Raw genomic sequence first — 21,613 nt, 5'->3', positions numbered from 1 at the left:
CCATTTGTCCAGACAGTGTCCATGTTGACAATTCAGCCGAGCCAGTTGTGGTGAACATTGCAAAGATGTGGCTCCAAACATCTGTTCTAAATCATAATGGAATTTATCCACAATGATTCCTGACACAACACAACTAAAATAGATCTTGTTACTACGCAAACTTGACCTAGGCAGTTTCTTTAGAACAGAGAAAATGGTGTTCCATTGTTTTACTTGCTCTCCAAATCTGTCAGCACGAGTCCATGCTGGATCTTGTGTTCATTTTAATTTTGGAGATATAGCATGGAAACAGGCCCTTTGGCCCACCGAGTTCACGTTGTCCATCGATCACCCGTTCACATAAGTTCCATGTTGCTCACTTTCGCATCCACTCTCTACACGCTAGGGGTAATTTATACAGGCTACAAACCCACAAATTGACCTAAAAAACCTGCCCGTCCTTTGGACGAGGCAGAAACCAGAGCACCCGGAGGAAACCCACACTGTCACGGGGAAAATGTGCAAATTCCACACCAACAGCAACCAAGGTCAGGATCAAACCCGGGTCTCTTTCACTGAGGCAGTGGCTCTACCAGTTGTGTCATTAGTTAGTCAAGAGTGTTTAATTGTGATGTGTACTGACAACGTTACAATGAAATTCTTAGGGTGGCATGGTGGTGCAGCGGTAGAGTTGCTGCCTTGCAGCGCCAGAGATCCTGACTACATGTGCTGTCTGTACAGATTTTGTACGTTCTCCCCGTGACGTATGTGCGTACGTTTCCCCCGAGAGCTCTGGTTTCCTCCAACACTCAAGACGTACAGGTTTGCAGGCTCATTGGCTTGGTATAATTGTAAAATGGTTCCTGGTGTGTATAGGATAGTGTTAGTGTGTGTGTTAGTGCTGGTCGGTGTGGACTCGGTGGGCCGAAGGTGTGCTGCATCGGTAAACTAAAAAAAAAAACTAAACAGGGCAGGAAATGCAAAAATAGTGATAAATATCATAATACAATAAATTAAATGTATAATACCAGGTAACCACGCTAGTACAAAACCAAAGTGCATAATGCAACAAAGACAGACTGTAGAAGATTATAGTTGCTGTGGTTATTGTGCTGTATTCGGAAGCCTGATGGTTGCTAGGAAGAGGCTGTTCTTTTGTTAGAAACCAGGAACTGTTGATGCTGGTTTACAAAAAAAGACAAAGTACCGGAGTAACCAAGCATGACGAATATGGACAGGTGACTGTTTGGGTCGGGACCCTCTGTCTGAAGAAGGGTCCTGACCTGAAACGTCACCTATCCATATTCTCCAGAGATGCTGCCTGACCTGTTAAGTTCCTCCAGCACTTTGTGGACTTGTGTTAAGTTGTGAGAATTAGTTCATTACTAAATCTGCTGAATTAATGCATGCAAGCTTCTGCAGAAATAGTCATTCAGAAAATATTCCAATATGGCTCCATTGATGTATGGTAAAATGAAGGACGGAAGTACTTTTGTGTATTTATTCCAAACTTGCTGTTTGTGTCAAACTGTACAAGATCAGCAGCAATAAGAAGGAGCACCTGGACATATTGAGGGAAGTGTTAAGTATTCTGGGGAGCAACATCTCAGCCCCTGTCCAAGCCTCAAGCTAAAACAGTCCGTTCACATTCTATTAGGAATTTGCTTTCCACTTTCATTTTTCAAGAAAAAGTTAATGAATTCTCTGCTAGATGATTCTTTGTTTTTGACAAATGAGCCATTTCATTTTAATAGGTTCAGCCCTGTGCCAGAAATATGTGCAAGCTGATTATTATGTACGTGAGAGGTTGATTCAGCCTTGAATCCAGCACAGTCTAGACATGAGGTCATTCTTAATTTGTGGACCCAGAAAGAGAGTTTAGTAACATGACTGGGTTAGCAAACGCAAGCTTTTGACCAAGAAACTCAACATGCAAGTCCTCACTCACTGAACCCATTCTGTTTATTGATGATTATACATGATGCACCAATCATTAAATCCAGTGGGGTTAATTAGTAAATCAATGGGTTAGAAAATAGGCATTGGTTTGGGTAGGAATTCAGTCTCTCAAAACACAAAGTACTGGAGGAATTTGGTGGCGGGTCAGGCAGCATCTGTGGAAACGTTGCCTGTCCACTCCCTCCACATATGCTGCCTGGCCCACTGAGATCATCCAGAACTTTATTTTGCTCAAGATGTGGCTCCATGTTCCAACCGACAACAACCTAATTGTTGGAATTGTCAACAGACCAAACATCTTCAACCAGTTGGAGGAGTGAAATCCAGATTCCCGTGGTCTTTAGACTTTAGAGATACAGTTCAGAAACAGGCCCTTCTGTCCACCAAGTCTGGGCCCACCAGCAATCACCCCGTCCACTAGTACTATCCTACACACTAGGGACCGTTTTATGGAAGCCAATTAACCTGAAAACCTGTACGTCTTGGTGCAGGAGGAAACCGGAGCACTGGGAGAAAACCCGCACAGTCACTGGAAGAACATACAAACTCCGTAGACACAAAATGCTGGAGTAACTCAGCGGGACAGGCAGCATCTCTGGAGAGAAGTAATGGGTGACGTTTCGGATTGAGAGCCTTCTTCAGACTGATACAGATAGCACCCGGAGTCAGAATCGAACCCTGGTCTCTGGCGCTGTAAGGTAGCAACTCAACCGCTGTACTGCCCAGGGTTGTCTGTGCCTCAAAAATACCTCCCTTATTTCATTTAGCACTTTTATTCATACCCAGCAACCACACATTCAACATACATAACTAATTTTCCTCAATAACAGTCCACAGGCCAAATCAGTAGATGAGTCCTGCGCTTTCCTTTCCCTGGAGGTTGTAAATTAACAATTCGGAAATTGCATGATGCTAATTCCAGATTCGTATTTAAAATTCTCCTCTATCCTTGGTGGAATATGAGCTCCAGTCTCTGGATCAGTGATCCAGGCCTCTGTATGCTTGTCCATAACCTACAGTGCAAGTGAACCCACTATCGAAGTGGATATAATGACTTTTAAAAAGGTATTTGGACTTGTATATGGATGGTAAAGGTTTAAAGGGATATGGGCCAAATGCAATGAGACTAGCCATGTATGCCAACTTGGTCAGCATGGACACGGTGGGCCGAATGGCCTGTTTTGTGCTGTACGTCTCTAGGACCAACTTTCTGTACCTTCATCCCAGCTGCAATAATGAAGTTGATCATAAGAGATGGAAGTAGAATTAGGCCATTCGGCCCATCAAGTCTACTCCGCCATTCAATCATGGCTGATCTATCTCTCCCTCCAAACCCCATTCCCCTGCCTTCTCCCAAAACCTCTGACACCTGTACTAATCAAGTATCTATCTCTGCCTTAAATATATCCACTGACTTGGCCTCCACAACCTTTGTGGCAAATAATTCCACAGGTTCACCATCCTCTGACGAAAGATGTCCAGACATCTTGTGAACACCAACACATATCCACTACACAATGGGGAGACAGGTAAGAGATAGACCCCTTTCATCCTCTTTATCCTACATTCCATTCACGTAGAGTTTCACAAGATGCCATTACATAGAAGCAACTTGAAAGACCAAATAAATGTTAATGGAGATTATATATTAATTGTATTCAACTAGTGTGGGAATTTTAAATTTCCAAAGCAAATGAAACTTGTTTTTACAAAACTAGAGTAAAATATGAGACAGTCTGATGAAAATAATAATTGTGGTAATAAGATTTTACACTTGGGTTAATCAGCAATTCCTTTTGCACTCGATTTTCTCAAACAGAAAGACTGGCATGTCATTATTGATTTAAGCTGTGCTGGTAAATGTGCACTACAAACCCAGGCAACATGTCTGTCCAAGACCGCAGGAAACTGTACAGTTGTGGATGTAGCCCAGTCCATCGCACAGACCAGACTCCTCACCATTGACTCCATAAACACTTCACGCTGGCTAGAAAAGCAGCCAATATCGTCAAAAGACTTGTCCCATCCCGGTCATTCCTCACTTCCCATCCAGCAGAAGGTACGGAAGCTTGAAAGTGCACACCACCAGACTCAGGAACAGCTTCATTCCCATAAACTATGGTGTGATCCCAACCTTCCAACCTAGAAATTGGACCTTTTCTCTGGAACTATAGCACTATATTCTGCCCTCGGGTATTTTTCTCCATGCATTACCTGTTGTACTTGTGTATGAGCTTGTAGATTTAACTGCATGGCACACAAAGCTTTTCACTGTATCTCAGTACTGGTGATAATAATAAACCAACACTAAATGAAGGGTCAATTGATCAACTTGTTGGAAAGCTGAATTTGATGTATTTCAATTACAAACTCCGGGTAGCATTTGAAAGTCTGAAGAATGGCCTCGACCACGAAACGTCACCCATTCCTTCTCTCCAGAGATGTTGCCTGCCCCGCTGAGTTACTCCGGCATGCTGTGTCTACCTACCTTCGATTTAAACCAACATCTGCAGTTCGTTCCTAAGCATTTGAAATACTTGTGTGGTTAAAGTGAACTAATGTAAACATTTCTTCGGTACAGTATCCATAAGCAAAGTGCCAGGTCGATGCGAACTGTGAATATGAAGCAGGGACAGGGTGGGGAAGAAGTTGTGTATGGGAATCCTTGCCTGCCTCCTTCAAATCTGCTCTTTCTCGTTAACTAGGTGGGGGGAGGGTTCGTTCTACAACTTCGCCGATCAGACCGATGTGGGATATTGTCCTTGTTTTCTTTAAGTCCCAGTCGAGGTGGACTTGGAAGTTTCCAGTAAATCGTGTGTGTGTTAAATTCCGAGCTGCTGGTGGCAGGATATTTCCCTCTATTGTCAACATCTCTCATCGACCAACCATCTATTTTCCAGATTTTGGCTGCTTCCTCGGTTATTTCTTCTCCTCCCCTCTCCCCCTTCTAAAAATTATATTAACTCGCCATAAAACCCTATCTTCAAAACCAGCCCTGGTGACCTTGCAAGAAGCAACTTGCAATGGAAATCTTGCCCCCTTGCCCCCCACCCCCCCCCCCCTCCCCATCACAAAGACCTCGAACCACCCAACTCCCTGCAGCCACGGCAAATAACTGTCCACAAAGTCCCGCAAGACCAACACATACATACATACATACATACATACACAGGATCAGGTCACAGAGACAAAGCCTCGGCCCGACAGCCAGCACACTCGCCCAAGGCAGGGACTGCGCCGGGAGAGAGGGGCTGGTGGTGGGAGCGGGACGGGGTGAGATGGCGGGGAGGGAGAGGGTTTGAGTGGGGAGGGGTGGGGAGGAAGGGGGGGGGGGGGGGTAAGGAGGCGATACAGGGGGGATTGAGTGGAGTGGGGAGGAGGGAGGGGTAAGGAGGTGATAAAGGGGATTGAGTGAGGAGGGAGGTAGAAAGAGGGGGAATGAGTGGACTGGGAGTTGGAGGGGGAATGGGCAGGGAAGTGGTGGTGGGGGTTGAGTGAGTGGACGGGAGGGGGCATTGAGAGAAAGGGGAAGGGAAGAGTGGGGGGGGGGAGAGAGAGAGAGAGAGAAGATCTGACTTACTTCAGCGTTGATCAGAGCGACGGCCAGGAGCACAAAGAACGGGGCACTTCTGCAGACCTGTGTAAAAGAGCAGGGATGGCAGAGGTTAGATGTGTGTGTGTGTGTGTGGAGGGCGGCGAGGGAGGGAGGGAGGGAGGCGAGGGAGAGGGGCGACGCCGTCTCACCATGTTGGCGGTGCGGGAGCGCAGAGAGGAATGCGGCGCCGGCCGGGGGCTGAGGGGGGCTACAGCAGGGGAGGGAGGGAGGGAGGGAGGGAGGGAAGGAGCGGCTCTCGGCTCTGCCCCTCCCCTCCCCTCCCCTCCCCTCCCAGCGCCGGTCGGCCGGGGGAGAGCTGGTGGGGTGGGGTGGGACGGGACGTGTCGCGACTGGTGTGGGTCGGGACAACACAGACACAGCTTTAGGTCGCACCCCACCCCATTATTTTGTTTCACCCCCCCCCCCCCCCCCCCCCCTCTTCGTTCCTGACCCCAGCACACACACATTCCCTCCTCTCCTCTCCTCCCACGCTCTCTCTTCTCCACCCCACCATCTTGTTCTCTTTTCCACCCCTCTTGTCCTCCTCCCCTCCTCTACCTCCCCCTCTCACTTCCTTTCTCTTTCCCCCACTACCCCACTTTTCCCAGTCTTGCTTCCTCCCCTTTCCCATTCCCCTCCCCCTTTCCCACTCCTCTAACCACACTCTGTTCCCCCTGTCCCCCTGTGCTCCCAACTATCCCATTCCTCCACTGGCCCAGTCCAATATCCCCCAACACACACACACACACACCCAGCGGCTCTACATTTCACTCGCCTTCCAAAGCTCTAACTTGGATGGAGCATCGTGGTTAGCATGGATGGGTTGGGCTGAAGGGCCTGTTTTCATGCTCCATGCCTCTGACTTCTCTCCTGTGGTGATCATTATGGTGTTGATAAAGATTGAAAGACACAGAATGTAAACGGGCCCTTCGGCCCACTGAGTCCACGCCGACCATCGATCACCCGTTCACACCAGTTCCATGTTATCCCACTTTCTCACTCACTCCCTACACACTCAGGCTAATTAACCTACAAACCTGCACATCTTTGAGATGCAGGAGGAAAACAGAGCACCCGGAGGAAACCAAGCGGTCACAGGGAGGACATGCAAACTCCACACAGACAGCATCTCAGCATCTACACGGGTCTCTGGCGCTGTGAGGCAGTGGCTCTACTTGCTGTGCCACATTCTATACTCTTTCATAATTTGTGTTTGTATGTAATTTCTCGTTCGCTGAACATTTGAGCCTGACATGTTTGGAGGGTCAGGAACACAAGGAAAGGTCTGTCTTGGTTCTGCCTCTCATGCTTTCAGAGTTAGAAAGTTATATCCTGGGGTGACCTGTAATTTAATGCATTTGATTGCTTCATTTTAGAAAGGAAAATAATGACTCTCTTTGTTATTTCTTCTTATTTTCTCCAATTCATACACACCAGAGTCCAATGAAATTCCCTGTTCACATGAAGCTCACAGACTGAACAGTCTACAAACAGTAATGATAAATATGGCGATAGATATGAGTGCAAAACAACAGAATGGTACAAGATTAGTTTGTTTAGTTTATTGTCACGCGAAGCGAGGTACAGTGAAAAGCTTTTTAGTTGTGTGCTATCTGGTCAGTGGAAAGACCATACATGATTACACTCAAAACTGTCCACATTGTACAGAAGATAGACACAAAAAGCCGGAGTAACTCAGCGGGTCAGACAGCATCTCTGGAGAAAAGGAATCGGTGACATTTCGGGTCAAGCCCCTTCAGATACAGCATAAGTTTAGTTCAGTTTATTGTCACGTGTTGCGAGGTACAGTGAAAAGCTTTTGTTGCGTGCTAACCAGTCAGCAGAAAGACAATACACGATGACAATCGAGCCATTTACATTGTATAGATGGTTGATAAGGAAATAACCTTTAGTGCAAGGTAAAGCCAGCAAAGTCCGATCGAAGATAAGTGTAGGAAAATAACTGCAGATGCTGGTACAAATCAAAGGTATTTATTCACAAAATGCTGGAGTAACTCGGCAGGTGCCTGTGCAAGAGATGCTGCCTGACCTGCCGAGTTACTCCAGCATTTTGTGAATAAATACCGATCGAGGGTAAAGTGAATAACATAGTTCAAGCAAGAAATGCTGCTGTTGGAGTAGAGATTTGAGTGGAACAACTGTAATGAATTCTGGCAATGCAGAACAAATTAATCGCAATCAATGAACGAGGTAGAGTAGAAATGAAGAAATGGAGATGTTGGTTTATACCAAAGATAGACAAAGTGCGGCATGCAACGTTTTTTTCAGCTGAGTTGCTCCAGCACTTTGTCTATCAAGAGTTAAGAGTGCATGGCAGCTCCTCCGGGAAGGGAGTGTTTGGTTCAGAAATCTGATTGCAGTGGGGAAGAGGGTTTTCTTAAGTCTGGATGTCTGAACAATCCAGCTCCCGTAGCTTCTCCCAGAAGGTAGAAGAGAGGGAAGGGAGTGGTCAGGGTGGCGGACATCCTTGACGATACTCCCAGTCATCCTGATGCAACACACGGTGAAGATGCACTGACTGGGTGGGAGGAAGAGACGAGCCAGTGACGGACTGGGCCGTGTTCACCACCCTGGGCAGTTTCAAGCGGTGGAGAGGTGAGATGCAACCCTTACAGAATACGTTCTGTAAGCACATCTGGGGAAGTGTGAGAGAATCCTCAGCTGCTGAAGAAAGTCAATGGGCAGTGGTGTGGGGTCGGCCTGGCCCATCATGGCCTGGTCCACCGCCACTCCGTGCAACTGCTGCAGGGCGATGCGATCCGCCCTCTCCCCCGGCTGCTATCGGGCCTTCCCCGGCCATCTCCGCCAACACCACCCACGGCACCTCCAGCAGCCGCCTCTCCGCTTCTCTGCCCCCGCGGTCGCCGCGTGCCGCTTCTCAAACCCATCACGGAACTTTAGGGCGAAGGTGCGGGAAGTGAGTTCACGGACCGACCTCCCCCGACCTCCCTCCCCCCCCCCCCTTCACATCCCACTATCATCCTGGAAGAAGAATTTTGATAACTCGCTGTCCAAATATGGTACATAATTTTCTGCATTTGCATTACATCTGAGGCTTTTTCCCTTTTACCAAGATTTCATCAGAGATTTTATGGAAAGTCAACATCTAGCTAATGAATTGTAATCGCCCCTTCAAAGTAAATCATTTTTTTTGGCTTTGAACAGAAGTCGTATCCAAGTAGAGTCATGGCAAGAATCCTTTCAAGAACTGCCTTGCATTGTTTGGAACAATCATTTTGACGTCCAATTCTCTAGTCAATAAAAACATCATAAAAATGTATTTCCAAGGACAAGCTCTCAATTATTAGCCTCGATTCCTCTCTGCTCTCACATTTAATAGGAAAGCTTGCTTCATGCACAACTCCCTTTTTCAATTTATTAAGTAGCACAATAGTAAATAGAATCTAAAAGTAAATGGGTTAGATGCACAAAAATTTCTCCTTTAAATAGATTGTCTTTTTTTGCCCCACTTTCCTGCAGCCTATTGGGGCTCCAGGATGTGCCACCAGTTGTATGGATGCACAGTTCACCCCTCCCCCAGCAGGGTAGGGGAATCCAGAACCAGAGGGTATAGATTTGAGATGAGAGGGGAAAGATTTGATAGGAACCTGAGGGGCAAATTTGTCGAGGGTGGAGGGTCTATGGAACAAGCTGCCAGAGGAGGCAGTTGAGGAAGGTATAAAAACAGCATTTAAAAGACATTGGACAGGTACATGCTGGATAGGAAAAGTTTAGAGGGATATCGGCCAAATGTGGGCGGGTGGGGTAAGTGTAGATGGGGCATCTTAGAAACATAGAAAATAGGTTCAGGAGTAGGCCATTCGGACCTTCGAGCCAGCATCGCCATTCAATCATCTACAATCAGTACCTTGTTCCTGCCTTCTCCCCATATCCCTTGATTCCGCTAGCCCTAAGAGCTCCATCTAACACTCTTTTGAATGCATCCAGTGAATCGGCCTTCACTTCACTGAGGCAGAGAATTCCACAAAATCACAACTCTCTGGGTGAAAATGTTTTTCCTCATCTCAGTTCTAAATGACCAACCCCTTATTCTTAAACTGTGGCCCCTGGTTCTGGATTCCACCAACATCAGGAACATGTTACCCGCCTCAAGCTTGTCCAATCCCTTAATTTTATATGTTTCTATAAGATCCCCTCTCATCCTTCTAAATTCCAGTGAATACAAGCCCAGTCGCTCCATTCTTTCATCATATGACAGTCCCGTCATCTCGGGAATGAACCTTATGAACCTACGCTGCACTCCCTCAATAGCAAGAATGTTCTTCCTCAAATTAGGAGACCAAAACTGCACACAATACTCCAGGTGTGGTCTCATCAGGGCCCTGTACAACTGCAGAAGGACCTCTTTGCTCCTATACTCCAATCCTCTCGTTATGAAGGCCAACATGCCATTAGCTTTCTTCATTGCCTGCTGTACCTGCATGCTTACTTTCAGTGACTGATGTACAAGGACACGCAGGTCTTGTTGCGCTTCCCCTTTTCCTAATCTGACACCATTCAGGTAATAATCTGCCTTGTTCTTGCCACCAAAGTGAATAACCTCACATTTATCCACATTATACTGCATCTGCCATGCATCTGCCCACTCACCCAACCTATCCAAGTCACCCTGCATCCTCTTCACAGTTCACACTGCCACCCAGCTTTGTGTCTTCTGCAAATTTGTTAATGTTACTTTTAATTCCTTCATCTAAATCATTAATATATATTGTAAATAGCTGCGGTCTCACCACCGAGCCATGTGGCATCCCACTAGTCACTGCCTGCCATTCTGAAAGGGATCTGTTAATTCCTACCCTTTATTTCCTGTCTGCCAACCAATTTTCAATCTATGTCAAGAGTACAGTACAGCAGTTGTTAGGGCCCTGGTGAGACCACATCTGGAGTATTGTGTGCAGTTTTGGTCTCCTAATTTGAGGAAGGACATCCTTGATATGGAGGCAGTGCAGTGTAAGTTCACAAGGTTAATCCCCGGGATTAGCTTTGCCAACTTTCTCACTCCCAAATAAGGGACAAAAGGTGACGTCACTGCCCCGCGCCCCACGTGACGTCACCCAGCCAGCGGCCACGTGCTCCCACTCCACCAATGGCGACCACCCAGGTCAGAAGGTGGGTTGCGATGCAACCTCCCTTAAGCGGCGCCGGGGCTCCGGGCCTATACTGTCCAGGCCTATACTGTCCAGGCCTACAGCGCCCCCCCCTGGGCCTAATACGGTACAAGGGCGGTCCCGTACGGGACAAACCAATTTAGCTCAATATAGGGGATGTCCCGGCTAATGTGGAACAGTTGACAACCCTACCCGGGATGTTGGGACTGTCATATGAGGAAAGATTGGAAAGACTGGGCTTGTATTCACTGGAATTTAGAAGGATGAGAGGAGATCTTATAGAAACATATAAAATTATAAAAGGACTTGACAAGCTTGATGCAGGAAAAATAGGAAAAATATTCTCAATGTTGGGGGAGTCCAGAACCAGGGGACACAGTCTAAGAATAAAGGGGAGGCCATTTAAGACTGAGATGAGAAAAAACTTTCACCCAGAGAGTTGTGAATTTGTGGACTTCTCTGCCACAGAAGGCAGTAGAGGCCAATTCACTGGATGAATTTAAAAGAGAGTTAGATAGAGCTCTAGGGGCTAGCGGAATCAAGGGATATGGGGAGAAGGCAGGCACAGGGTACTGATTGTGGATGATCAGCCATGATCACAATGAATGGCGGTGCTGGCTCGAAGGGCCAATTGGCCTCCTGCACCTATTTTTTTTTCTTCTATAATATCCTAACCCCAATACCATGTGCTCTAATTTTGCCCACCAATCTTCTGTGTTGGACCTTCTAAAAGTCGAGATATACTACATCCACTGGCTCTCCCTTATCCATTTTACTTGTTACATCCTCAAAAAAAGTCCAGAAGATTAGTCAAGCAAGATTTTCCCTTCATAAATCCATGCTGACTTGGACCGATCCTGCTACTGCTTTCCAAATGCGTTGCTATAACATCTTTAATAATTGACTCCAGCATCTTCCCCACCACCGATGTAAGGCTAACTGGTCCATAATGCCCTGTTTTGTCTCTCCCTCCTTTCTTAAAAAGTGGGATAATATTAGCTACCCTCCAATCCACAGGAACTGATCCAGATCTTGATCAACATGGGTGGGTTGGGCTGAAGGGTCTGTTTCTGTGCTGTATGAATCTAATATCTCAGTTGCATCTGTTTTGTTGAAATGTTTGTGGAAGTATTGTGGGGTTGCCTGGACTGTATGTGTAACGATCTAGCCAGGTCTCTTTGGCCTGTGACCTCCTTCAGCACGGTAATGGTTCTAAAAATTAGTGCTCAAGGTTGCTAACTTTGGTGCAGTTGGAGCATGGCATAAGGCAAGCTTCCATTCTGACAGGCACCTTGCAAAGCTGAGTCCTGACAGGAGACGACATGACCTGGATTTCACCTACTGACTGTCACCATTGAAGGGATCTATGTGAGGTGGAGTGCCTCAAAGTAGCAAGCATCATCAAGGACTATCGCCACCCTGGCCACACTCTCATCTTCTGCTGTCATCAGGAAGAAGGTACAGGAGCCTGAAAAGCATGGTCTCCAGTTTCAGGAACAGCTTCTTCCCAGCAACTCTTGAACACTAATCACAAGCCATCACAATCTCAGCAACTAGATCTTTGCACTTGTATGGACCATTTTTGGTTGCATTACAGACTTTTTGGTGTTTGCACTGTTAGATTGTTAATTTTTTTAAATATTGGTGATTATATATTCATCTGTGTTATTGTGTTAATCGGCCTGTTAAGCTGCAGCAAGTAAGGATTTCATTGCCACAGGCACAGCAATGGAACAATTAAACGCTCTTGTCTCCATTAGATGACATAAATCTTCCTCTGGCATCCTGCCATCAGCTGGGCACTTCGAGAATGGAATGGGGAAAATCCTCGAATCAAAGGGAGACAATCTTTATCCTGTGACTTATTACTGCCTTTACAAACCACCTCTCTCATCCAGTGTAGGAAGGAACTGCAGATGCTGGTTTACACTGAGGATAGACACAAAATGCTGGAGTAACTCAGTATCGCTGGAGAGAAGGAATGGGTGGCGTTCCTGGCCGAGACCCTTCTTCCTGTCTGTCCTGCTGAGTTACTCCAGCATTTTGTGTCTATCTCCCATCCAGTGCCAGTTTTAACTTGAGTCTGAAGAAGGGTCCTGACCCAAAACATCATCTTCTCATGTTCGAAACAAAATGCTGGAGTAACTCAGTGGGACAGGCAGCATCTCTGGAGAGAAGGCATGGGTAACGTTTCGGGTCGAGACCCTTCTTCAAACTCTTCACAATATTGAAATATTGTCTTCAGAGTCTGAAGGGACTCGACCTGAAACTTCACCCATTCCTTCTCTCCAGAGATGCTGAGTTATTCCAGCATTTTGTTTCTATCTTCCATTTAAACCAGATGTGGAGTTCCTTCCTGCACCCATCCATGTTCTCCAGGGATGCTGCCGGACCTGCTGAGTTACTCCAGCACTTTGTCCTTTGGTGTAAACCAGCATGTGCAGTTCCTGGTTTCTCCGTTCTCCAGTTTCAACATTGCCTTTGTAAACGGTGAGCAGGGCCTGCATTGTGCAGGAGTGTTGCAGCATCAGGTCCCTCCCTCAAGGGATGTACCCTGTCAAGTGACTGCTGGAGTTGGCGTTCCTGTCAGGTGTGAGCATTGGGAATGCCCCTGAGGGCAGGAACTCTCAAGGGCAGAGTAGACAATGACTCTCGCATTCCTGAGGTCAGAAGAGGAAAAGCTACTGTCCCAGGGGGAGTTTGAGGCAGGTGATGAGATGGAGGCAAGATGCGGCTGTGTGCATCTCCCGTAACCTTTCCATGTAAAGGTTTGAATACGAGGGTCACAAGGTGGTCAATTATCTTCGCTATTGCACTCGTGGAGCACTTTAGTTTATTGTCAAGTGTACCGAAGTACAGTGGTTAGTGCATTTGTTGCGTGCTATCCAGTCAGTGGAAAGACTATACACGATTACAATCAAGCCATCCGCAGTGTACAGATACAGGATAAAGAATAATGTTTAGTGCAAGATAAAGTTCGATTGAAGATTGCGGTCCCGTGAGGTGGATGGTAGGTCAGGACCGCTCTCTAGTTGTTGATAGGATGGTTCAGTTGCCAGATAACAGCGTGGAGTAATGTATTCAAAAACCACTGCTTAAGAATCTGACAGATAAATGGAAGGGAAATATTAAAATCTTTGACAAGCAATAGGTGTGGGAGGCGGGGGGGGGGGGGGGCAGAATGGGTTTGTAGAGTGTGTTTCCCACCATTAACTGTCGAGTGGTTGGAGATGGTATCGAACACGGTGGAGTGACCCTATGAATGGTGGCTCCATGGTGAAGAGGTGGGGTGTGTGGTCCTAACGTCAGCAGGGCAGGTAGGAAGGCCACTATACTGACCAGTGTGTACCACTGATGCCAATGTGGCCATTCTCATTGTATAAACCAGCCCTGTACGCTGTCCTCTCATCCCTCTGCAGTGCTACAGTTGTGTTGCAGTTGTGTGGGTTGAAGGATCCAGCCTCTCACAGTTCCCCTGCCCCAAACTCCAGCTCGGCCTCCCATGGTGCTGCTTTGGAGGGAGCATTAACCTCTTGCAGTTTAATTGCTGGGTGATTGTCGTTGGTGGTTTATACATCTCTGAGGAGTTTTCTTGCAGTCGGTGTTTAATTGTCAATTGAGTCTGAAGAAGGGTTCCGACCCAAAAATGCCACCTTTTTGTTTGCTCCAGACATGCTACCTGACCCACTAAGTTAATCCAGCATTTTGTGTCTATCTTCTATTTAATTGTCAAATGTATCAACAATAGAGCAATAACACTCACTAAGATAATTATTTAATACTCAATACAACAAATTGATAACGGTAATTGGGTGGCCATAGTGTGAACCCGAAGTCAATGAAGTTGGAGTCCTTGAACCTGGAGATCACGGTTTTCAGGCTCTTGTACCTTCTTCCCGACGGTAGCAGCGAGATGAGATCGTGGCCAGGGTGGTGTGGGTCTTATTGAGGCAGTGCTTCCTACACGAGGCTAATGTTTGAATAACTTTCGGGGAGGTAGCTGGCTACTGTTAAAGCACTTTCCTCTTTGCTGGATAAGGGTGTATCTCGGAGTTGAGTGTGACTGTGAAATCCCCAGGAGCAGGAGAAGCCAGGGACCAAACCCTCTGAGTGTCTCAACCCTATCAGTTCCCCACCCTTGGTTTCAATGCGGACGTTACTTCACGACCATGTATGTGGCTGAAACTACCAACTACTGTAGCCTCGGTGTTTAGCTTTACCTGGGCTGCCTGACCAATCGAGGAAATTAATTTTTATACATCAGGATTCTTTGAGGCCGTTGCCAATTGTTAGGGACCAGGAACAGTTCCTGCACTCTGCTCACTGCCTGAAGAGGGGTCCCGACCTGCAATGTCACCCATCCTTCTTTCCAGAGATGCTGCCTGAGCCTCTGAGTTACTCCAGCACTTTGGGTCCATGTTTAGTCACTGATGTTTGCACCCACCCTCCGTGCCAACGCACCCCACACTGATCCATAATGAACAATCGCTTCCCACACTGAGGGTGGTGGGTGTACGGAACCAGCTGCCAGAGGAGGTATTTGAGGCAGGTACTCTCACAACATTTAAAGGCCATTTGGACAGGTACGTGGACAGGAAAAGTGTGGAGGGATATCAGACTAGTTTAGATGGGTCATTTTGTTGGCATGGATGAGTTGTGCTGAAGGGCCTGTTTCTGTGATCAGCATGCACTAGATGAGCGAAATGACTCCTGACTATATTGATTTTGTGATCTTAAACAACATGAAATGATCATTTAACACTGAAAGGAGCAAATAATTATTTTGACACTTGCACATGCACAGGTTAACCACAGATTGTGATCCCTATACCTGCGTATATAGATTAGTTTACTGTCGCGTGCACTGAGGCACAGAGAAGGTTGTTCTGTGTGTTATCCAGTCAAATACTACTTACACGAGTACGATTATGCACGAGTTAGAGTGAAATGTGTGGAGTGGATACTTGATCCTCTTCTGGGGCTGCACGCAGAAGAGTCTCCACATTCCAGAGCCATCTTGCAACTTTTGGGGACTAACCCCAGCAAAACACTAATCTTTTCTCTTTAAAGCCTGCAAAATGGAAATTCTGCACAGATTGAGAATGGCTACAGATGCTGTTATGCGGGCTGAGCTAACAGATTTCTGTCGAGGGCATTTCTTGATTCGAGTTGGGATGGGCCAAAATTTCCCGTAACTTGCAATCTTGAAAATGCAGATTTTGAACTGCATTTCTGATAGTTAATTGCTTGCCTATTTAGAATTGATGTTTATCTCTAATGTGCTACATCCGTCTACATGTTTCTTTTTTTTTTTCCTAATCAGATGTGCAGCACTTTGGTCAACGTGGGTTGTTTTTAAATGTGCTATACAAATAAAATTGACTTGACTTGACTTCATTCTATTGCATCCTTGCAGTTTTTTAACATTGAAAATAAAATATTTGTCGGTTGTTTTTGGAAGTCTGGAAGGGGGCGCATGCAATTTGCCAAAAGACGACTTTTTAAAGATTTTTTAAAATTTTGCTCCGGAGCTGAACTTGCGGGTGATCATTGGGCAGCAGCCAAATGTTTCTGAAACTGCCCGTCTAATAACCATGGTGACCCAGCCTTTGAGCGCAGCCTTCATGCATCATTAGGGGTAGTTGTGTCTGTTGCTTTGGTCGGCCAGGAGGTCATTGTTGTGACCATCTGGAGATGGGCTCACAAAAGGACGTGTCCAAGATGTTCCAGCTGTTGCCTCAACATCTGCTGGCTGCCTCCTGTTCTGAAAAGGGTGCCCTTTATATTTGCAAACAAAGACCTAATGAAATGACTTAAGTGTCACTGAATTATTTTTTTTTACCTCGGTATTTGTGTGCAGCGGCTGATCTTTTATTATTGAAGCCATACAACACAAAAACAGCCTCTTCGCCCCACCTTGTCCATGTTGACCAAGATGCCCCATCTAAGCTGGTCCCATTTGCCAGCGTTTGGCCCACATCCCTCTAAATCTTTCCTATCCATGTACCTGTCCAAATGTCTTTTTAAATTTGATATTGTACCTACCTCGACTACTTTCTCTGGCAGCTCGTTCCATTTGTCCACCACATTCTGTGTGGAAAAAGTTGCCCCTCGGATTAATAATAAAAAAAATTCCCCTCTCACCTTAAAACAATGTCCTCTGGTTCTTGACTTCCCCGCCCTGGGGAAGAGTCTGAAAAATGGTCCAGACCTCCAGTGCAGGGTACTGTCTATGTTTAGAATTTAGGAATTTAGAATTTAGAAAGATGAGAGGGGATCTTATAGAAACATATACAATTCTCAAGGGATTGGACAGGCTAGATGCAGGAAAAATGTTCCCGATGTTGGGGGAGTCCAGAACCAGGGGTCACAGTTTAAGAAGAAGGGGTAGGCCATTTAGGACTGAGATGAGGAAAAACCTTTTCCACCCAGAGAGTTGTGAATCTGTGGAATTCTCTGCCACAGAAGGCAGTGGAGGCTAATTCACTGGATGTTTTCAAGAGAGTTAGATATAGCTCTTAGAGCTAACAGAATCAAGGGATATGGGGAGAAAGCAGGAACGGGGTACTGATTTTGGATGATCAGCCATGATCATATTGAATGGCGGTGTTGGCTTGAAGGGCTGAATGGTCTACTCCTGCACCTATTTTCTATGTTTCTATGCATGTTATCCAGAGCTAGACACAGAAGGCTGGAGTAACTCAGCGGGACAGGCAGCATCTCTGGAGAGAAGGAATGGGTGACGTTTCGGGTTGAGACCCTTCTTCAGTCCATCTGAAGAAGGGTCTCGACCTGAAACGTCACCCATTCCTTCTCTCCAGAGATGCTGCCTGTCTCGCTGAGTTACTCCAGCTTTTTGTGTCTACCTTCAGTTTGAACCAGCACCTGTAGTTCCTTCTTGTACATGTTCTCCAGAGCTGTTGCCTGACCTTCTGAGTTATTCCAGCACAGTCTTTTTTTTCCTGGGAAAAGGACTTTTGTTATTGTGGGTAATAGAGGCTAAGAGGGTCAATTTAACTTTTGGATGAAGACCTTTTGCCTAAACACTCTCTGTGGGGGGGGGGGGGGGGGGAAACATAGTCATGCAGGTGGTCTTTGTTTTACAATAGTCTTTCAATATGCTTTATTTAAGTGACTACTGCATACTGTCCTACTCTTTCTTTCCTCCCATCATTCTCAAGAGTTGTGTGTTTAATTGTCATGTGTACAATTGAAATTGAATAGGACTGAAAATTGAAATTCTTACTTGCTGCAGCTCTCCAGGCCCATTAATGCAACAACAACACAGATAAATGAACATGAACCATAATACAATCAATTAGTAGCTGTAATAATAGGTGACCATAGTGCAACCAAAGTCATAATCCACAGCACATCATAGTTGGGGTTTAGTGTTGTGCACAAAATCAAGATGTTTGTTGGGAAGAAGCTATTCTTAAACCTGGAGGTCATGGTTTTCATGCTTCTGTACCTTCTTCCTGAGGGTAACAGCCAGATGAAAGTGTGGCCCAGGTGGTGTGAGTCTTTGATGCTGGTTGCCTCTTTGAGGCAGAGCCTATTGTAGATCTCTTTGATGGTGAGGAGGTCAGTTGCAGTGGACTGGGCAGTGTCTACATTCTCGGTCTCCTTCATTCCTGGGCATTTGAGTTGTTGAACCAAGCCATGATGCAACCGATCAATATGCTTTCTACCGTACACCTGTAGACTTTGATAGAGTATTTGGCGATGTGCCCAAAGAATTATAAAAGTGACTGAATTTTCTTTAATTATTTCACTGTGTTGGGACTTGGACAGATCTACAGAGTGGTGCATGCCCAGGAACTTGAAGCCGATGACTCTCTTCACTGCCATCCATTGGTCAGTACAGGTGCCTGGTGCCTTGGCTTTCCCCTGCTGAAGCCAACGATCAACTCCTTGGCTTTGCTAATGTTGAGAGCAAGGTTCACAAAGTGCTTGAGTAACTCAGCGGGTCAGGCAGCATCTCTGGAGAACATGGATAGGTGACATTTCAGGTTGGGACTCTTCTTTAGATTCAGTAAGGAGAGAGGAAGATTGTTGTTCTTGATATCCAGATGGGATTAATATTGAGAGACGAATGGGATGATGGGCTCCTTCAAGACGAGTCCATTGTGAAATTGGGTCCCAACAGATAGAAGTAAGAATTTGGGGTGGTCACGGTGGCGCAGCAGCTGAGTTGCTGCCTTACAGCGAATGCAGCGCCGGAGACCCGGGTTCGATCCCGACTACGGGTGCTGTCTGTACAGAGTTTGTACGTTCTCCCTGTGACCTGCATGGGTTTTCTCCGAGATCTTCGGTTTCCTCCCACACTCTAAAGACGTACAGGTTTGTAGGTTAATCGGCTTGGTAAATGTAAAAATTGTCCCTAGTGGGCATAAGATAGTGTTAATGTGTGGGGATCGCTGGTCGGCACGGACCCGGTGGGCCAAAGGGCCTGTTTTTGCACTGTATCTCTAAAACTAAAAACTAAAACTAAAACCCTGTAATTCCCAACTACATTCCACAAAATAGATGAAAGTGATGTGGGAGGAAACCAGGGATTGGAAATCCACAAGGTCACATGCAAACTCCGCACAGACAGCACCATGGGTTAGGATCAAACCTGGGTCTCTGGCGCTGTGAGGCAGCAGCTCTACTAGCTGCAATACTGTGTCACCCTAACTGCACCACATTCCCGAAATAAAATGGGGCAGTCACTAAAAACTGCTAATCCAGCACTACCAATATCCTGAGCTGTCGGATGAAGAGTATTCCCTTTGGATGCCCAAAGAATTCATTACTATTTTGGACTTGAGGAAGATGACAGTTTTACATTAAGTCATTTCAGATACTGTCATTATGATAACTTGACCTTGCTGCAGAAACACTGAATGAATTCCGTGCTCATTTCAACAGACTGGACTCTTGCAATTTAATGTACCACCCTTTTAATCCCCCTATATTTAGGTCTACAATGATTAAATGGCATTTATAAATAAACTAGGCTGCTTTATAGCTTGCTTTTCTTGAAATATAATTGGATTGTGTATTTCTTTCAGCTTTTAGAAGATAGCCAATGGAAAGCTTTTAATTTTGTTTGCTTTGTCTACTGTTTAATTTCATAAAGGTGGAAAAGTTTAATTTTAAAACCATTTTTGCTCTTGTGAATAAGGTATTGACTTGCCAGTGCCAGCCCAGACCAGCAACACTGTATGTGCTGTGGAGATCAATGCACTAGGGATGCAGTCGGAAGGAACTGCAGATGCTGGTTTACACCGAAGATAGACACAAAATAATGGAGTAACTCAGCAGGCCAGCATCCAGCATCTCTGGATAGAAGGAATGCGTGATGTTTTGGGTCGAGAAGGGGACTTGACCCGAAACATCACCCACTCTTTCTATCCAGAGGTGCTGCCTGTCTTGCTGAGTTACTCCAGCATTTTGTGTCCATCTCATGGGATATAGGCTGACCATCCTCTAAGGCAAGAGACCTGGGGAACAACTGGTTTTATTCTAAGGCTCCCCCCTACTTTTCCACTGCATCCTGCCAGTAGGACACAGAATTTCCAAAGAAATAGCTTTCAATTGAGGACTATTGAACTATCTTTTATTGGACTTAATATTGCACTGTATGTTGTTCCCTGTATCTGTGGATGGCTTGATTGTAATCTTAGACACAAAATGCTGGTGTAACTCAGCGGGACAGGCTGGATAGAAGGAATGGGTGACGTTTCAGTCTGAAGAAAGATCTTGACCCCAAACGTCACCCATTCCTTCTATCCAGAGATGCTGCCTGTCCCACTGAGTGGCTCCAGCATTTTGTGCATCTTTCATGTAAACCAGCATCTGCAGTTCCTTCCTACACATTGATTGTTGTGGCGCGTCGATAGAGGCCCGAAATAAAGGCAAGGAGCCAGGTATTTCGGGGACGTTATGTTTTTTTATACCTCGGTTATCAGACGGGTCGAGTCTGCCGGAATGGCTTTGTGCCCAAAACCTTGTCCTTATATACATGGTACCGGACCGCCTCCCTGGACTGGTCCATTCCCGTGCCGAGGGGTCGGTAGTAGTATGGCCCGACCCTTGGGAGCCGCCACAGGACCCCCCCCCCCAGAACCGGAGGCACGAAACGCACTGGTGGTCGCACAACCCGACCGGACCGCGTACGGTAATCGGTCGACAGAGGGGCCGGCGGAGGCACAGTTGGAGGGACAGGTGGTGGGTCCCGGAAGGGTGGGCGACCTCGTCGCCGAGGCTGGGCAACCCGCACCGGTTGGTCGATGTCTAAGTGGGCCGGCTTCAGGCGGTCAATTGACACGGCCTCCGGCCGGTCCCCCATGTCCAAGACAAAGGTTGTCTGTCCGTGCTCCAGCACCCAGTACCAGGTGAATCTCTCCTGCACCCTTTCCAACTTAATGATGTCCTTCCTATAGCTGAGCGACCAGAACAGGGCACCGTGCTCCAAGTGTGGTCTCACCCAGAGCTTGCACAGCTGCAACGTGCTGTCCTAACACTTGCAGTCAGTTCCCTTCCCAATCAGGGCAAATGTACCAAATGCCTTCACCACCCGGTTGGCCACTTTGAGGACACCATGTACCTGTATTCCCAGATCGGTTCTGCAGCACTCTCCAGGGCTCTCCCTTTGCTAGACGAGGTCCCTGTTGGCACTGGTCGTGTGTACTCCTTCCTTGCCCATGATGCCTTGCCTGTCAGTCCTTGCTCTGGTAGCACAGAGGCAGATGGATGGAGCCCTTGAGCGTGTGGTGCTTCTCTGTGGATCTGAGCTTGCGCCTCCTCCTGGCCTGTCTAGGAATAGCGGTTACTTTCCTGCTGCTGACAGGGATGTTCTGTTGAAGGGAGCATGAATCAAGAGTGTTCCAATTCTGTGCCGGTGTTAGTGTGAAAGATCAGAACGTATAACGCGTTGTTTAGT

The 21,613-nt window shown here is 46.6% G+C and overlaps 2 protein-coding genes across 2 annotated transcripts in view; one reads left to right on the top strand and one right to left on the bottom strand.

Annotated features, from left to right (window-relative positions):
* Positions 1–5,778, bottom strand: part of fstl1b (follistatin-like 1b) — a 69,179-nt gene extending 63,401 nt beyond the window's left edge. Inside the window, exons 1-2 of the mRNA XM_078409042.1 lie at positions 5,683–5,778; positions 5,519–5,575 (exon numbers count right to left, since the gene is read on the bottom strand). Of these exons, the coding sequence (XP_078265168.1) occupies positions 5,519–5,575; positions 5,683–5,685 (60 nt within the window). The 5' untranslated portion in view covers positions 5,686–5,778. The remainder of the gene's footprint in view (positions 1–5,518; positions 5,576–5,682) is intronic.
* Positions 5,548–21,613, top strand: part of cd247 (CD247 molecule) — a 146,185-nt gene continuing 130,119 nt past the window's right edge. The window contains exon 1 of the mRNA XM_078409044.1: positions 5,548–5,602. The gene's annotated coding sequence lies outside the window, so the exon portion shown is untranslated. The remainder of the gene's footprint in view (positions 5,603–21,613) is intronic.

This window comes from Rhinoraja longicauda, chromosome 12 (assembly GCF_053455715.1).
Source record: "Rhinoraja longicauda isolate Sanriku21f chromosome 12, sRhiLon1.1, whole genome shotgun sequence".
In the NCBI taxonomy this organism is placed as follows: domain Eukaryota; kingdom Metazoa; phylum Chordata; class Chondrichthyes; order Rajiformes; family Arhynchobatidae; genus Rhinoraja; species Rhinoraja longicauda.
The sequence above is the reverse complement of the archived record's forward strand: the minus strand, read 5'-3'. Positions and strand labels throughout refer to the sequence as shown.